The sequence below is a fragment of the Podarcis liolepis genome (genome assembly GCF_965112155.1).
Source record: "Podarcis liolepis genome assembly, chromosome: 5".
Classification (NCBI taxonomy): Eukaryota; Metazoa; Chordata; class Lepidosauria; order Squamata; family Lacertidae; genus Podarcis; species Podarcis liolepis.
Window position 1 is genome coordinate 75185517 of NC_139556.1, and position 18169 is coordinate 75203685.

General features: G+C 41.8%; 1 protein-coding gene across 1 annotated transcript in view; it reads right to left on the minus strand.

The window, feature by feature from the left end:
- The window catches only part of DNER (delta/notch like EGF repeat containing), a 110262-nt gene that overhangs the window by 38532 nt on the left and 53561 nt on the right, over positions 1–18169 (minus strand). Inside the window, exons 2-5 of the mRNA XM_083503667.1 lie at positions 16017–16313; positions 13094–13188; positions 9512–9678; positions 2906–3051 (exon numbers count right to left, since the gene is read on the minus strand). Of these exons, the coding sequence (XP_083359793.1) occupies positions 2906–3051; positions 9512–9678; positions 13094–13188; positions 16017–16313 (705 nt within the window). The remainder of the gene's footprint in view (positions 1–2905; positions 3052–9511; positions 9679–13093; positions 13189–16016; positions 16314–18169) is intronic.

Consider the following 18169-nt stretch of genomic DNA (forward strand, 5'->3'; position numbering starts at 1 on the left):
TTTCAGTTTTGATCGCTATTTTGGAAGCCACTTAGAGACTTAGTATTAAATGATAATTAAGTTTAGGAAATAAACAAAACTGTATACGGATAGGTGTGGATTTAATTTTTTCCCCTTTTAAACATTTTTCAATGTTTTATCACAGGCAGTCCAGCACTTCTTTTATTGACCATTCCAGCATTACAGAATACCACAGCTGTTTATGGAATGGTAAGCAGAGCTTAGAGGTGGTCTGTTACTGTGCATTCAGATACCTTTGAACCAAATATAAAGATCATGATCCCAGAAATGATCTTTGTTCTGGCAGCGGAAGCACCAGCCACTGCCACCAATACTTGTTTATGGCAAAATTCCTTTTGGATTTTCATTTTTAGGAACATGCTTAGCATTTGAGAAGGGGTTGTGAATAAAATCAGAGAAAAAAGGAACCCAACGCTACGGATGATTCACATTAAGCATACTGTTTGGGCAGCCAACTGCTGTAATACGTAGGAAAATTGCCATTTCTGGACAACTCTCACCCCGGGTGGGAAAAAAACAGTGGCAAAAAATCTCACACCTAATTAAGCCTACACTTCCCACGAGCCAACTGATTAAATTGCACTGTTTGTGTCAAGTTTTATTGGCTTAAAGTTCTGCCCTGAAACTAGCAGACCAAAAAATACAATAATAAAATAAAATTGTGGGGGGAATTGCTAAGGAAAAGGAAACAATAGCCTGGGCAAAACTAACATTCAATCTAAACTCTATGCGAACTTACAATTGGGTGGCTAACCTAGCAGTACTTTGATGGCACTTATAAAACTGATCATCTTACACAAGCCTCTTTATATGCTAGCTCAAAAAGTACTTTAAAGGAGACTGGAGACTGGTTACATCTTGATGGCAGAAAGAACGACATGACATTTCCAAGTACCAATATTGTGAGCTCTTTGCTAATAGCAGTTCTGTTGAGCTATTGTTCCTCTAGGGCTTTGTAACTAGTTGTCAAGTGTAAGACCCAGGAGAAACACAACCCAGGCAAAAGTGAGGTTTCAATAGCATGAATTTGAGCATGAATATTTGCAAGAGTGGGGTCTATGCAAGTCATAGGAACAACTATGAAGAGACCTTGTGGTCCCATCTCTTTTACTCTCCTATAGCTGATGGAATATTCAGCTGCTTGCAGGAGGAGCCTGACTTAGCTTTCAACAGAATTAACTAGTTGCTGTTCGGAATCACAGTGCAATCCTATGCATGCTTTCTCATAAGCAAGTCTTACTGAATTCAGCATGTCCTCAGGCAAGCCGACACGGAAGTGCAGCTTCAATCTCTTTGGCATCTAAGAATAAGACCCATTTTCAGTTTCCAAATCCAAAGTGACAGATGTCCTTGTAAATCCCATATGAGGAATGTGTTGCTAGGTTTTTCCCCTCTACCCAAATACTTGGGGATTTCATAGATTCGTAGTTTCGGTAACTAATAAATGTTGACACTGAAGGCTAAACCACCTCTGAATATCTAACAATTTCAATCCTCGTGGCAAGGTCACTGCAAAGACCTCAGATGTCTGCAATCTCCTGCTGTGCCAGGAATCCTAGCTGAACTATTCTATGTGACAGGAGCACTAATAACAGCACCTTTCCCCCTTCCAGTGTGCTAAGGAAGGCTGATAGCACATAACATTTATCTGACTTGATTAAGCCTAAGATCCCAAGTATAATGCTTTGAACTGTGCAAAGTCTGGGAGCAGAACCAGGCCTGACACAATACAACATAATAATAGGAAGCATACATAACACGCAAAACTATCTGGAAAACACAGAGCCTATTCAAGTGTCTTCCAAAAACTGAAAAATTAATAAAACATTTTGTGATGAGTACAGCAACACAATTGCCTCTATACTGATTTTCTAACAATTCATTCACATCACCTTGTAACAATAGCTTCCTAGAATGAAATACTATAGTTGTTTCCACATTACTGAGGTTATGCTATTCACAATTAGCATAACCATTAGCAATATTAAGGGCAGACTTCGTGGTGGAAGGCCTTGAAGGTGTCCAACAACTTGCAGAGCTGCTGCAACATCCTTCAGTTTCTACTCTTGTCTGGGTAGGGAAGGCTTTAATTGCTGGCTTCTTCTCATTCTTTTCTTTCTAAAATTAGCAGAACTCTTGCCAAAAAATAAAATAAAAAAGAAAATACTCACAGGCGATCCAAATGCAGAACTGGGAGATGCAATATTAGAGGACCCCCAATCCTGCAATAAACCAGCTTCACAAACAGGAACAGAAGCCTGGGAATTAAATGGCACTACCTGAAACCAGTGTCCCATAGCAGGCACCCAGAGCCTCTGAGGAACCATCCCAACTACACAGGTCCATCCAATTACCTGGTCCTTTTTGCCAGAGATGATGAGTAGTTCCCAAGAAATCACAGTGAATGGAAGCTGTGAAGGATCCTAAGCCCAGGGCACAGCTCCTCTAAAAGGTTACTTCTCAACAAGGGTAAAAGGCAGTTCACTTCAGACACTGGAGCCTAGATAATTATACAAATGGCTCAGTTTCATCCTGGCTGAGGTCAAAACTATCCATAAACTTGCCAACAGGTATCCGGTATTCTGCTACTAGTTTTCTCCCAATAGCTGCTCTCCAGCTGCCCTTTAGCAGTTCATCCACCAGCTAGTTGCTGCTTCCTGTGGCCTTTGTTGTTGTTGTTTAGTCATTTAATCGTGTTGCCTAGTACCCGCCCAATGTGGGTCATCCATCAGTCCCCATGAGCCTCTCATGGACAAGGTGGGATACTGATCCATCTTCCTTCCTTCCTTCCTTCCTTCCTTCCTTCCTTCCTTCCTTCCTTCCTTCCTCAGCCCTCTCCAGCTTCTGTCCCACTCCATGCAGCAGGCATAATGATGCCTCTTACCTCAGACGCTCTTGTGATGCATTTTCCTTTCCCTGAACACCGAAGGTCATCTGACGGGCTTTCTCCTGCCAAGCATGTGCTGACTTTTACTATCACAGTCAAGCGTAAAGCCACAATGCATTTGGCGACGGAATCATTCACAAAACCTAAGGAAAAGAGACCAAATACATTATTATTAAAATATGGTGATTTATTTTTATTTATTTTTAAAATAATAATAACTTGCCAAATCATTGTCATGTGACTAGACCAGGAAGACCAGACATGGGGGAGACATGTGTTTAAGATGCCGTGTAGGTACAGGGGAAAGGTTAATTCCCTGCACCATGACACAATCAGGGGCCTCCAATGGCTGCTTTTAAGCTTATGGGTTTTGAGATGGCACCCCCTAGGGCTCAGTGCATGCATGTTAAACCCTGGAGAGCTGCTGCCACACAGTGTAGACAACACTAGATGAACTAATAGTCTGACTCAGTATAAAGCAGTTTTCTGTCTTCCTATGATTCCGGTCCAGGCTCCCTAATACCAGCAAATGTGAAATGTGTGCTTAGAAGTCACACTAGTAGCAAGCTGAGGTGGTGAATGCCAGGGGATATGACACCCACACACACCCACACACACCCACACACCCCTCAAGAAAGAGGGTCGCTGATAAACAAGAGGGATGCTTGGTGGAACCCTAGAAGTTTGCAGAAGTATAAATATTTCTCATATACACACAGTAACAGGCCAATGAAGACCAAGCACACTTGGTCTTTGGGGGGTTGGGGTGGGAAGGGGGGGGGACTGTGGATTGCCCTGTGTGAGGTGAATGGCTCCTCGAACAGAAATCAAGATGAGTTAGAAGCGAGAATACACACATTTTGCAATGTGTTACACTGCGACTTGGAACAGCACATCAGTTGTGCTGCAACAGCACAACTCTTAAAAGCCCACGATGGCATGATGTCAGTAGCCACGCTGAGAAAAACAATCATGCTGCTTATACTGAATAAGTTTTCTTTGCTCTCTCCCCTTTCTGTGTACATTTAAAGAAAACCAAGTGCGGAATTTGCAATTCTGTTGCTCATGCTGTTTTTCCTCACCTGAAGCTATAACCTATTTGCAACATAACTCTTGGCAGTGCTGAATACTGCCGAAATGCATATGAGATTAAGTTTTCTCTCAGACTTAACAGCCAGTGCTCTAAGGAAACAAATGTTCCATTTTTATGCAAATCACCACAATTATGGAAAAGTGTGAGACAGAAAAATATGTAAGCTAGACTTTTTTTCCCTCCTGAGGCATTTGAATGAGGGGAGGGGGGAGCCCTAGCTTCCCTTCTAAATTTAATCCTAATGTTGCTTTTGTCCCAAAAAAATAACATTTGTAAGGTAAGTAGAACTAATCCTGAACCCCCCGTTATTCTTGAACTTTTCTAATGGGAAATGCACTTCCATTTTTAATGAGTTAGACCATATTTTCTCAGATGTTTCAACTTCTTGGGAAATTCTGCTCCGTAACTGGAATATTGTATTTGCTGTGGTGCCTGTAATGAATAAGTAGCACAATATCCTAGGACAAGGAGAAGGATAAATGAGCAGGCAGGCTTCTGAGTGCAGCATGGCTGCTTAAAATTTATGATTTGGTGTCAGGGTATGTGTACTGAATTCTAAGAAATCTGGGAGGGACCTGCCCTTCTAGATAAGATGGCTGAAAGTTCCCTCTCCCCCATCCCCTCTCAGTTTTTAAATGGGGGTGGGGAAGCTTTGCCACCACTTCAAGAGGTAGCTTGGCTGTCCTCAGCAACCCAGCAGCATTTAATTTTTAATTTAGAACACAATGCCCAAAGGGAACATCACAAGTCATGATACAGATTCACTCCCATGGGGTGTGTGTGTGTGTGTGTGTGTGTGTGTGTGTGTGTGTGGTGGGAATAGAAGGCTGCCCACAATGGCAATTCATTTAACTGAAAAAAGAAGCTAATACATCTTACTTTCCATGACATGCTTACTTCTGCGCCTGACTCACTTAATAAAGCAACTATTTGCTTTATTAACTTTGCAGTTAATGCCCCGTTGAATTCAACAAATAAATGCCATTCGCACACTTTCTCTTTTTTATCTGCCTCTATCATTTATCCTAAGACTGTTTACTACAAAACTAGCCTAGAGCGCATTGCCAGGGGGAATGTTCATGAGTTATTAGTATGAGATTCTTTGCATTACTAAGGACCTTAAACGTGACCTACAAAATAATTCTCATTGCTAAAACTCTATACATAGGCCCTGATCCAACTGTATGTGCTGGCTGCACACTTGCAGTCCATGGGACTTCTGAGAGTCCCATGGACTGCAAGAAGATCAAACCTCTCCATTCTTAAGGAAATCAGCCCTGAGTGCTCACTGGAAGGACAGATCGTGAAGCTGAGGCTCCAAGACTTTGGCCACCTCATGAGAAGAGAAGACTCCCTGGAAAAGACCCTGATGTTGGGAAAGATTGAGGGCACAAGGAGAAGGGGACGACAGAGGATGAGATGGTTGGACAGTGTTCTCGAAGCTACAAACATGAGTTTGATCAAACTGCAGGAGGCAGTGGAAGACAGGAGTGCCTGGCGTGCTCTGGTTCATGGGGTCACGAAGAGTCGGACACAACTAAATGACTACAAGCACACTTGTGATTGAGTCTATCTGATTTTGAGGAGGAGGGATGGGGAAGGAAATATAGCCACCCTCCCTTAGACAGAACCAGAGTGGAAGAGATTTTACAACTTGATAGTCCCAAGCTATATTGGGAACTCCCATACCTCATCTAATATTTTATATGTCATGTTTGCTGCTACTACAAAAATAAATAAAAAATTAGCAGCAGTTTCTGCCTGTGTGAGTGATAATGAAGTTTTGGAACAATATGTCATCAGTACATTTTTACCAACTTTGTCTGGTTCGCCAGCTACAGTCATTTCTGGACAGAGGTAACTTGCCCTCTGTTGTCCATGCATTGGTAGCTTCAAGGCTGGATTACTGCAATGCACTCTATGTGGGACCTATGTTCGGACATTCCAGCTAATGCAGAATGGAGTGGCTAGACTGCTGATGGTTTCACACAGTTGACAACATGTGACACTATTGTTAAAACATTTGCACTGTCTACCCATCTACTACTAAGTCAAAGTCAAGGTCCTTGTATTGATTCACAAAGCCCTGAGCAACTTGGGTCCAGGGTATCTTCAGTGTCTCCCAAGCCTTTATATCCTAGCTTGATCACTGAGGTCATCTGCAGAAGCACCATTGCTCGTCCCACAAGTTGGCATGGCTCATTTACTAGCAACCAGAAACTGGGCCTTTGGTTTCACCAGCCTGGTCTGCAAATTGAGATAATGATGATGATGATCTGGCTGGGCAGCTTCTATCAGAACACTAAAAACAGAATAAAACTTCAAACATTAAAAACTTCCCTAAACAGGGGTGCCTTTAGAGGTCTTCTGAATGTCAGATGTTTCCTTGACATCTGTTGAGAGGGCGTTCCACAGGGTATGCACCACTACCGAGAAGGCCCTCTGACTGGTTCTCTGTAACCTCACTTCTCGCAATGAGGGAACCACCAGAAGGCCCTCGGAGGTGGACCTCAGTGTTAGGAAGCCATCTTCTATTTTAACCTTTAAGCACCTGTTGAAAACTTTCCTATGCCGCAAAGCTTATGATGGCAATTAAGAACATATCCTTTTATAATATAATCTCTGATTTTAAACATATGTTTTTTATTGTATGGTTTTATGTATGGTTATTGTGTACTGCTTTAATTTTTTTATGAATAGAGGTATGTAAATATTTGTTATAAATAGTAAATAACCAGACCCAGCCTGTCTTGCTTTCAGCAAGTCAAGATATTAGTCCATTTCTGAAGTATCATCTCAGTGGCTTGCCAGAATCTCAGACAGGGGTTTTTTCCACCCATACCTTGAAATTCCAAAAATCTCATATAAAACCTTCGGCATGCAAGAATGAACTCTTCCATTGAGTTGTGGCTGCTCCCAAATCCTCGTTAAGCACAATTCCTATTTCTCTTATAGAGCTATTATAGAGCTATACATATAGCTCTGCAGACGCATAGTTTGTCCAGTGCAAAACTGTTTGCAATCTTCCATCTAGCTAGGGATATGTGCACCGATCACCACCAGATTGTGACAACGTATTACTATGACTTACTGAACTGAAACAAGCTACCTCATCTGAAGATGTGTGTAGCCAGATACATATCTTTAAAACTTGAAGCACTGCATAGTCATAACTATGGTTTTTGACAGCCTAATCCTCTGATAAGGGGCTATACAGGTGTTGTACAAAATATACTTCATTCTGACAAAAAGTTCCAAGATCAAGCAACGGGTGTCAGTTTTGCATAGGGAGGAAAGAAAGCAAAAAAAGCTGTAATTAAGTTGTGACAGTGTGCAGATGCCACCAGGTTGTTCATGAGTACCGCTGAGGAAGAACTTATTTGAAATGTGTTGGGCTCAATCTTAAAACTAATAATAACCGTGTTCACATTTGTGGTCTCCTTCCTTCTTTTCCTAAGTTCACACGTAGCCTAGCTGGGTTATGTGCACATGTTCACACTGCATGACCAGATCAGAAGATGCTTGCTGGTAATTTCTTGATGCAGTACATTATTTCCTACACAGATACTATTTGTGCACTGAATCACTTGATTGGCTAATTACCATCTTGGCGCAGACGCCTGTTGAATTTCTTGCAGTGGTGTTTGAGCATCTTTAAGCAATTGCTAATTTAGTTAATTAGATACCAAGAGGCACTACTAAAGCAAATAATTTACTTCCTTGAATGGTTTGTGTTTGGCACACAAGAATTATTTGGAAGAACTTGCAAAAGAGTTATCAGACTGAAAAGGTTAAATTTTGCAGCAATAGATCAGAAAGTAGATGATGTAGGCCAATGATCAAAGAAAAAACTGCATTAATCTCTTGCATCTTCCTCATTTCAATGAGGGGAAAGATTAAAAGTAGCTAATAAAATCTGTTCCTACACAATCAACTAATTACTGTTAGAATCTTGCAAAATGCTTTTCAAAACTCATTTGTGCTAAGGAAAAATATGTTTTTTCATTCATTGCCATCTTTATGTGTGTTTTTTGGAAGAGGGCAGAGATATGAGGTGGGGAATCCAATCCAAAACTGTAGAGCAATTGCATTCTTATATGGTCAGAGGGTTGTGTTCCTGAATAAGGTTATGCTATTCCTGGACATTAAAAGATACCATGAGCACCTATGCTGAAAGGTTGCTCTAGTTCTCTGCCGTATGAGAGTTTCTGCAGCCGCCTTCTTCCCCCTTTGCTGATGTGTGCATAACTCCATACTGCATACTGCAGCATTCAAAGGAGGATAAAGGAACAGAGAGGGAGCCACAATAGGCTGAGATTAAGGTATAGTATGAACCCATAACCTGAACACATTTTCGACAACACAGCCTACCAGAGCAACCATGACCTTCATAGCTAATACTACAGGTATGCTGACTTTTGATAGTCAGAAAAAATAGCTACAGTTTCCTCTTAGGAGTTCACTTATCTGTTGGAGTAAAAGGTACACAGGCACTGCAAATTAGGTACAGTGGTGCCTCGCAAGACGAAATTAATTCGTTCCATGAGTTTTTTCATCTAGCGAATTTTTCGTCTTGCGAAGCACAGTGTCGGAAACGTTTTGGAAAAGCTTCAAAAATCACCAAAAACCTCAAAAAAGGCTACCACACTGCGTTCTATGAGTTGCTCCTCGAAGTCAAGTCACAACTGTATTAACGGTGTTAAGAAAAAGGAAACAAACTTGCAAGACGTTTTCGTCTTGTGAAGCAAGCCCATAGGGAAACTCGTCTTGCGAAGCAGCTCAAAAACCGCAAAACCCTTTCGTCTAGCGAGTTTTTCGTCTTGCGAGGCATTCATCTTGTGGGGCACCACTGTACACAGGTTCCAAGCTTTGGAACAAACTTCAAATTCCAGGCCAAGAGTCAGAAGAAGACCACCCTCATAACCTGCAGTAGAGTTGGACAAACCAATGTGTTTTTGGCCCGTGTCACTTTCACAAATAAAAACTGATATGGGAGAGAAAGGATTTAAGAAAGAAAACATGGTTTTTTAAAAAGCACCTTAAACTGGCATAAACATAAATAACTTGGATTTGTAACTTTAGATGATGCACCTTGTCTGTAAGGGACGCTCAAGGAATTCAGCCTACAGCCATTTGATGACAGCTAGTGCTGGTTTTGTTTTGTTTTTTAATTGCTTTAGTGTATACAGTGGTACCTCGGGTTAAGTACTTAATTTGTTCCGGAGGTCTGTTCTTAACCAGAAACTGTTCTTAACCTGAAGCACCAGTTTAGCTAATGGGGCCTCCTGCTGCTGCCTCGCCGCCGGAGCACAATTTCTGTTCTCATCCTGAAGCAAAGTTCTTAACCTGAAGCACTATTTCTGGGTTAGCGGAGTCTGTAACCTGAAGTGTATGTAACCTGAAGCATATGTAACCTGAGGTACCACTGTACTTATTTTAATTTGTATTGAAATCCATCCTGAGCAGATCAGAAGGTGGGATATGAAATCTACAGTGTTATCAAAACTCACCAATGAAATAGTTGTTTCCTAACACAAGCATTTCCTCTGTCAGGACGAGTCCGCCCATTGCTTGCAGAAGAGTGACACTTGTGGCATCTATAAGTGAGCACTGCTTGAATCTTTCTGTTGTGACCTTCCATAACAAGATAAGGGAAGCTGTGGCATCTTGTCTTATGCTAAAGAGAGGAGAAAAAGAGTCAAAACACTAAACAAAACACATGGAATTAAAAAAAAGAAGAAGGTCTGAGCATATGGTATATCACTCAATAATATAAAAAGGCAATAATGATCCAGAATCAAAAGACGGCTAACTTGATGCAACAAGTATTTGTAACATATTTCCCCAAGCATTTGACTCATGAAAGAGGTCAGGATGAAAACCAAAGCAAACATTAACAGAGCAATCGACCTACTTGGAGGAAGGAGGAAGATCTACAGAGGAGTCGCTGCTGCCTCCAAAGCTTTGCTTGCTCATAAGGTGGTGAACCACACAGTTTATTCCTTTGATTATGTTTCTTCCTGTTCCAGCCAATGGAAGGGAATTAACTAGGCCAGCTCTAACCTTAGGCCCATTTGTGTGGGCATTGGACTATTTATAAAGTCTGCCCCAGGAAGGTTTCTTTCAACAGAGAGAGTGAGTGAGTGGTTAGAGTGCTGGACTAGCTAGGAAAACAGGGTTTATATCCCCACTCAGCCAGGAAGCTCAATGGGTGATTTTTGGCTCATCACTGTCTCTCACCTTAACCTACCACACAGGGTTCTTGGTTGTTGGAAGCGGTTGGATGCTTAAGCTCCCCTGAGCTCCCCTGAAGAAGGCTGAGAAATAAGTGTAATAAACAAACGAATGAGTGAGGTCCTACTGGTAAATAGACAAAGGTAAAGGAGCTGAATGAACAAACAGTATAAGGAGCTAAAGCAAAGGCTGACAGAAGAGGGAGACAATGGGAGATATTCTGAGAATTAGTACCAAACTACATGTTCCATCGTTCACACTTCAACTGGATCAGGGTCCAGCTGCATCAGTTTCCAGCTGCAAAGTGCCCTTGGGCAGCTTCTACTTTCCCCAAAAGGTGCTATCTGCAGTAAACCAAACCTCTAGGGGCAGATTACACAGGAAGGACCACAGCTCAATGGTACAGCATCAGTTCTGCATGCAGAAGCTCCAAGGTCCAGTTCCCAGAATCTCCAGGTAAGGGCTGGGAGAGAATCCTGTCTGAAACCCTGGAGAACCACTGCCAGTCAATGTAGACAGTCTCACACTGTACTGTGTATAGTAAAATGTGGATACTCAACATGCAACTGTTGCTGGACCACATTCCAGTTTAAGGCCTTGTGGCTGTTTATTTCTTCAAAATAGTTATGGCCAGTTGAAGTGCACTCTTTAAAAGCAGCATGGATGATGTAACACGTATTCTGGCCTTCAGAATCTTCAGGGGAAAGAGGCAGCAAAGGCCTGGATGACGAAGGAGAAGGCCGGGGGGCAGGTTTCAACCAATGCGGCAGCTAACATATTGAGTCCTAGGAGGAAGCAGCAAGGCTTGCACCAACAGAGAGATCTCCTTAGCGCTACAATGAATTCCACGCGCCAAGTAGAAAGAAGGGGAGAATCTGGGAGAAGTCACATCAGGCTAAGTACAGAAGGACCGTATGCTATTTTTAGGAAATTAATGAATAAGTTAAGGAAGCTTTGGAAGTATGAGGACTGTAGGCAAGAGAGCCGGAGAGGAAGGAAAGAGAGCTAAATTTGACAAATGTTTCCTTTTAAGTTCCTAGTTGTCGATTAATAATTAATTAATTACTTTCTGAGGAGCACAGAAAATTAATGGCCCATCTTTTCCGGAGTAGCAATAGTATGCCACATACAAGTAATATCCACAGTCATTCAATCACAGCAGATTAAGAACACAGCTTTAATTAAATCATACTGTTTTGGCTTGAATGCAAATATTTAGAGTTTATGGGGTTTTTTATAAAAAGCAATCGCTCTTCATCTGCATTGCTGTTAGGTTTCCTGAAGGTCAAATTTCTCACTTGTGAAAAGAATGTTATTGCTTTTCATCATTCTTCCCTCTCCAAACTGATCGTTCTTTCATCACCCATCGGCCTTTTTACACCAAGTGGGCTTTGTAGACATTCTTAATCAAATCATTCCTCTCAGTTTCAATGGGTCTCTGTCTCTTTCACTTCACCTTCCTCCTCTACTTTTTCCACAACAATGAGTGCACCAATGAGTATTTTGGAAGGTTCTGTTGCAAACACAGTTAGAATTAAGAGGTGGGACAAGTACTCAAGAAGCAGAAGCTATAAAAGGTGAAATCCACCATATCAAATTGGCAGGACTTAATTCAAGTAGGATCCAGCCACTTCAAGCAAATTCTAACAATGCACCTTGCCTCCATCACCTTTTTCCCCTTCCCAAACCAAAAGAAACAAACAAAAACCCCTTACATTGGGAAAGGGGGGGACAGATGGCAGAGTTCCCCATGCACAGTACTGCTGGGTATCATGGGACTTGATCCCCTCTTCTTTTCCCTTTTTGGTTGACTACAAATCCCATAACCCCTAGCTAGAAATGATGTCTTCTGTAACCTGCTCACCTCCTTTCCTCTTAAAGTAGTGGAACATGTGATTTGCAGATGAGAAGGTGCTCCACAAAGACATACATTCATTCACTGTGTTTAACTCACACTTTTTTCCCCCTAAGGAGCTCGTGGTTCTCCTCCTCGTTTAATCCTCAAAATAATCCCTGTGAGGTAGGTTAGGCTGAGAGGCACTGACTAGCTCAAGGTCATCCAGTAAGCTTCATGGCCAAGTGGCAATTTGGACCCTGGTCTCACAAGTTCTAGTCCAACGCTCTAACCACTACACCACACTGGCTCTTTTCTGCCTGGAAGAGAGCTATCTACTTTCTGTTACCACCAACCTCTTCCCCTCTTCCCCGGAAGTGAGAATCTTCTGATTTCAGCAAGAGGGGAGATAGCAGGGAAGAAGAAGAAGAATAGTTTGGATTTGATATCCCGCCTTTCACTACCTTTAAGGACTCTCAAAGCGGCTAACATTCTCCTTTCCCTTCCTCCCCCACAACAAACACTCTGTGAGGTGAGTGGGGCTGAGAGACTTCAGAGAAGTGTGACTAGCCCAAGGTCACCCAGCAGCTGCATGTGGAGGAGCGGAGACGCGAACCCAGTTCACCAGATTACGAGACTACCGCTCTTAACCACTACACCACACTGCAAGTAGCAACAATTATTTTTAGTATTTAACTGGAGCAATTTAATCTGGGGGTGAGCAAGAAGTCTTCTATTACCAGTTACATCAGAGATACCACAAAGCTTGCTCCCTAAATTTCTGTGAATTTTCCTGTTACCTCCAACATATCCTTATCTTGCAGTACTGATAGCAGTAGAACACTTGCTCATCCCCCACCTCAAAAATAAAGCAGGGTATTCAAGCATTCTGATCAAACAGTTAGAAAAAAAAACCCTGCTTGTTACCACTCCTGGATAAAACACCTGAGAGTTATGAGTTCGACAATGAAAATTGCTTTAAGCATATCTGTGTAATAATTCTAAGGTGCAGCAAATTTCTTACTTTATAGATGTATTCTGTGGAACTTCAAAAGAGATTAGGCGCCCCCCACCAGAATTATTGGAGCTAGCATTGCCACAAGCCACATCGGGGATTATCTAGAAGGGGGGAAAGAGTATTTATCAGGACTTTTCATATGCCCAATGCTATTTAAACAGTAGAAATAACACACAGAAAAACTGAAACTGGTATTCACCAACATAAACAAATCACACAAAGTCTTACAGTTTAAGGGAGTGATGGAGAACCTCCACCCCAAGCCTAATTAGGTTTGCCAGCCTTCCCAATGTGGCCATCATGGCCATTTGGCCAGCCAATGCCCACCAGTCACTCACCTGATACCATGTGACTACAGACATGGGACAGATAAGCCTGCAGCTGCAAAGGAACAAGTAGAAACCTTTCTGTGCATTCCCAGTTGTCCCTTGTGCAGTGCACATTCATTAACAAATGGAAAAAGCACTGAATGGAAGATAACGGCTGAAGAAGAACAATCAGGAGCATGGTCTACCTCAACTTTTCCCTTTCAGATGTGACTTGCCTTTGATGCAGTTCAAATTTGTTGCCAAATGCCAGTCATGTCAGTCCATGTCTGACATATGCTGTCACAGGATTAACCTCACCCAATTGTAAATGTGGCCTGCAGAGGACTGGTCACTTCTACATCTGCCCTAACTGAAAGTAGCTCTCCACCTCTGGTCTAAGGGCCAAGATAGATGTGATGGAAGCTGAGTGAATATAATTCCTCTCTCTCTCTCTCTCTCTCTCTCTCTCTCTCTCTCTCTCTCTGTGTGTGTGTGTGTGTGTGTGTAGATATGGGAGAGCAGCAGGGCTGCAGGTTTTAATTACCTACAGGAAACTACTATTTTCACCTGAAATATTACCTTAAAAAAAAGAATGTCTGAAGTTCTGTGCTTTAACAGATTGCCTTTAAACTTTAACTTTGCCTTTATAAGGTATCAGTCAGTCCTTTAGAAAAGCATAAATGGATTTTCACATTGTAATACGCTAGATACCAAAGAGATTGCAGCACAGCCCTTTTAACAGCAGGTAATAGAAGCTCATGGGATTTCAGGAACTGTAGCAGGAACAGCTGATAGCATCTCTCAGCTATGCTTACTATCGCATAGAGTTTCAACAAATCACAGATAGCAATGCTCTGCCACCTGATCCCAGCAACAAAGAAGCCTGTTATCATTTTCCCAGCGACAGAAAGCTTTCTACCAGGGGAAAAATGAAGCCAAGAGAACCTGCCAACGAAATAAATCCATGACCTATGAGTGCATCTCATTGCAAGGCAGGTTTTCAGGCAAAAGTCTGTTCCTCCGAACAGCACTGTATTTAGGGCATGCGGATGGTTCCCCCGCACAGGGTGCTGAGCCAAGGGGGGCGCAAAATTGAGAAGATCCATAATTGAGAAGATCCATTTTGGGGACACAAAATGTTGACCTCGCACAGGGTGTCATGAACTGGTTGGATACAGAGGATGGCATGAGGAACCAACTGGGGAATCCCTAAGGAAAGAAGGCTCAGAGCAAGGGGACTGGTGGTGGGATGATGACGAGTGGTCAGAGGGAGAGAAGGGAGAAGGGATAGCTCAGCTGGTTAGAGCACGGTGTGAATAACACCAAGGTTGTAGGTTCAATCCCCGTATGGGACAGCTGCATATTCCTGCATTGCAGGGAATTGGACTTGATCATTCTCAGGGTCCCTTCCAACTCTACAGTCTATGATTCTAGGACTAGAAGGAGGTGTCGGGAATCTGAAGAGGTAACTGGGCTTAGTGAGTGGGTGGAGGGAATGTTTGTGGCAGAGAGAAGTCCAGAATCAGGGGCAGAAGCTGAAGCAGGAGAAGAGGGAGCCCAAGAGGCATGGGTTTCTCCCTCTCCTGCTGCAGTGAGCTCCCCTCCCCCTGTCTCCCAGGACCAGGAGAGGCATAAAGAGGGCAGAGGAGAAGTTAGCTTCACACAAGCACCATCTCAGAATGCTTGGGGGAAACCCTGGAGAGGAGGGGACCCTGTGAGGAAGCGAGGACCTTCAGTCTCAGCAACTGCTTCATGTTGGGCAAGACCTGCCAGAGATGCTGTGCTCATTAGGTCTGACACTCCTGTGCAGAACCTATTCTTGATAATAAAGAGCTAACTCCAACTTGCTTGGTGTGATTTACTGCTGGCTCGCTCCTGTCTTGGGGCACCATATGATGAAAGATTACCAAAGTCCCCGTCTACTCATAAAACGATTTTACAAAACTAGCTGATCAATCAGATTGTAGGTGTAGTAGCAATATGGTACAGATTGTGGCGCCCAAAAACACATTTTCAAAAGTAGGAGGTGGCTTAGCTTTTGGAAAATGGGGGTGGGGGGACAGTACTTAGCTAATTGGGAGCCACTGCTCTATGCGGTATGGATAGGTTATACCATGGGAGAGATTTAAGAATGGGGTAGGATAATTTCATTGGGTTTCTTTTAATTTGCTTTTTGAAAAACTTCTATACATACTGGACTCAAATCAAATACAAGATCTTGGCTATATATTGGATTTCAATCAGGTACAGGCCTTTGCCATTACAATATGAATAACTATCAGAGCTGTGTGCATTTTCTGTAGAATGGCATTTTCTCTTTCCCTTGGTCCCAGTCACTCTCTTTGCACCCATATGGCATTGTGAGCATTAAGTTGCTTGACTCCTAGCCCATCACTTGCTTAGCAAGACTCTGCACTTCATATAATGCAACAAAACATTCCAAGGAATTTATATATTTATAACTTAACAAGCATTCGTTTGGTAGTGTCCTGGTCATTAAAATGAATTAATTAGAAGATTTTTTTCTATGCTACTTTCCAGACTCTTTCCATATGCAAAGTCATTTATATGCAACTTCCGAAACGACTTGGCATTTTTTTTGTTGAAATAAAAGGTCTTACCTCTACTTCATTCCATTTTAGATCCACAACTTTCTGACCTTCTTTTGGTTCCCATGTAGGCAGCGTCACTGTTGCTTGCGACCGCGGCAAGACCATGTCAGGTTCAACAGTGGCCAATACTGGCCTGTTTTGGATTGGTGCCTCTGACTCTGTCCAGCCAGAGACGGGAGGACTGTAAAACGAGTGCTCACAGTTTGTACCTTCGTAGCCTTCATTACAAACACAGAGATATCCACCAGCGTTACTGCTGCAGTTGCCATGGTGACAGGGATTGCTGGCACATGGATCTGAAACAAACTGAAGAGAAACAATATAATGAATCAATTAATACTACAACATCAGCTTTGCATGTTCAACCACTAATGGTAGTTGACTAATACTCATTAAGTAGCCTAAAGGACTTCAAAGGCTTTGCATTAGAGATTGCATATGGTTCTTTGTTCACACTTCAGTGAATCAGCTGCCATATTCTAGTGGGTGCCATAAGGCAAAGTAACAAACAAAGATTTGGCTACGATAGGTAGGAAAGTCCTAAGAAAGGAATGCTGTGGAATCGTGTACTATTAGGAAGGTTTCAATGTCTAAAAATGTAGTATGCTGGTTGTATGAACCAAAGGAAAAATCATCTAGGTATCCTTCCCTCTCGCTCTTGGCTGAGTTAACTGAGGCTCACAGTGATATTACTGATATGACTCTACCCAGTCACTGATACTATATGGCCTTGCCTGGCGTGAAATTCAATAAATAAAAAATGGCCTTGTGTTGCATTTCATTTTCAAAACTGGTGCTGATGAAACAATTGCTAAATTTCATATTTGTTTCTATGGAAAGTACTGCTCTATGGCTTAAAAACCTATTTTTAAAAAAATAAAATAAAAGCTGTTTTTAGAGCTGAAAGGATAATAGACGCTGCTTGTGCATTTAGCTGATTCATCTATGTTTTTACAGGTCATGAAGCCACTTGATCCCTCTTGTGGAATCATCACCAGTACACACTTCAAGAAAACCCTTTATCTATGTACTCCATTCTAAATAGTGTAGCAATTTCATTAGTAATGTTTAGAATATAGGGCACCGTATCCCTAAGGAAGAGCTCTCAAAACACATTGGGACCAATTAACAAAGAAAGTGTTTTCAGTGCACTATTCTGCATCATCCCACCTATTTCTTTATTTTGGTACCTTCCCCCACTTTCTCTCATTGTGTAGGATCCACATACATGTATCCTAATCTCTCTCTCTCTCTCTCTTAATCCATTCTCCATACTCACATCAAAGGTGAAAGCTTTCCCTTCTTTCAATCGTTCTATCATCGCAAGGAATTTTTTTGAAATAAATAAATAAATGGAACTCTTGATGAATGAAACCAAACTAAGTCTAATTCAACTGTTCAACATTGCAACATTGCTTCTGTGTACATGAGATCTGTTTTAAGAGATTTAAAAGTTCAAATTTGCAATGTTCAAGCAGATGCCATTGTCTTTAATGTTCTGGAGACCATGTAATTGCTATGCAGAAAACAAACAAACAAAAAATGTTAAAGGAGATCTAATCCAGATTTATGAAGATGGTTTGCTTCTGTCTTTTTATCATAATCCAGTAAGTACTTCAAGATGGTGTTGCTTTAGTTTTATTTATTAAAAAAACAAAACAAAATCACAGTGAGCAGAAACAGGTTGGGTAATTTGCAGATAAATTCAGATTCAGGAAGTAGCAGCTTTCATCTCGTAAGCATGAAACTTTGTAAACTTCTATCATTAACATCCTTATGATGAGGCTTTTTGAACCAGAGCATTTCACAAACCTTGATAAATAATATTTCAACAGAAATGCTAACATTAGGAAATATTATGCCTGGCTACAGAGCTTAAGGAAGAGGATAAGGAGAAAATAATTAAATTTTACAGGAAGAAAATGATCTGTTGGAATATGAAAAAAAAAGAATAATGTTATTCCTTTGTGTAAGAGCTGCAGATCTTTACAGGGTACAATATGCTTAGGCAGTCCACCTAAAGCCTCCTCATAATAAGCTGTACTTCTCTCAAATAGTACAGTTTCTGCCAATGCTGCTTAGTACAAGGCAGCCTCATTTCTGAGGATTTCTAGAAGCTGCTATGCATCCCCTACCTTCTCCATACTGCTTTGCCATCCTTC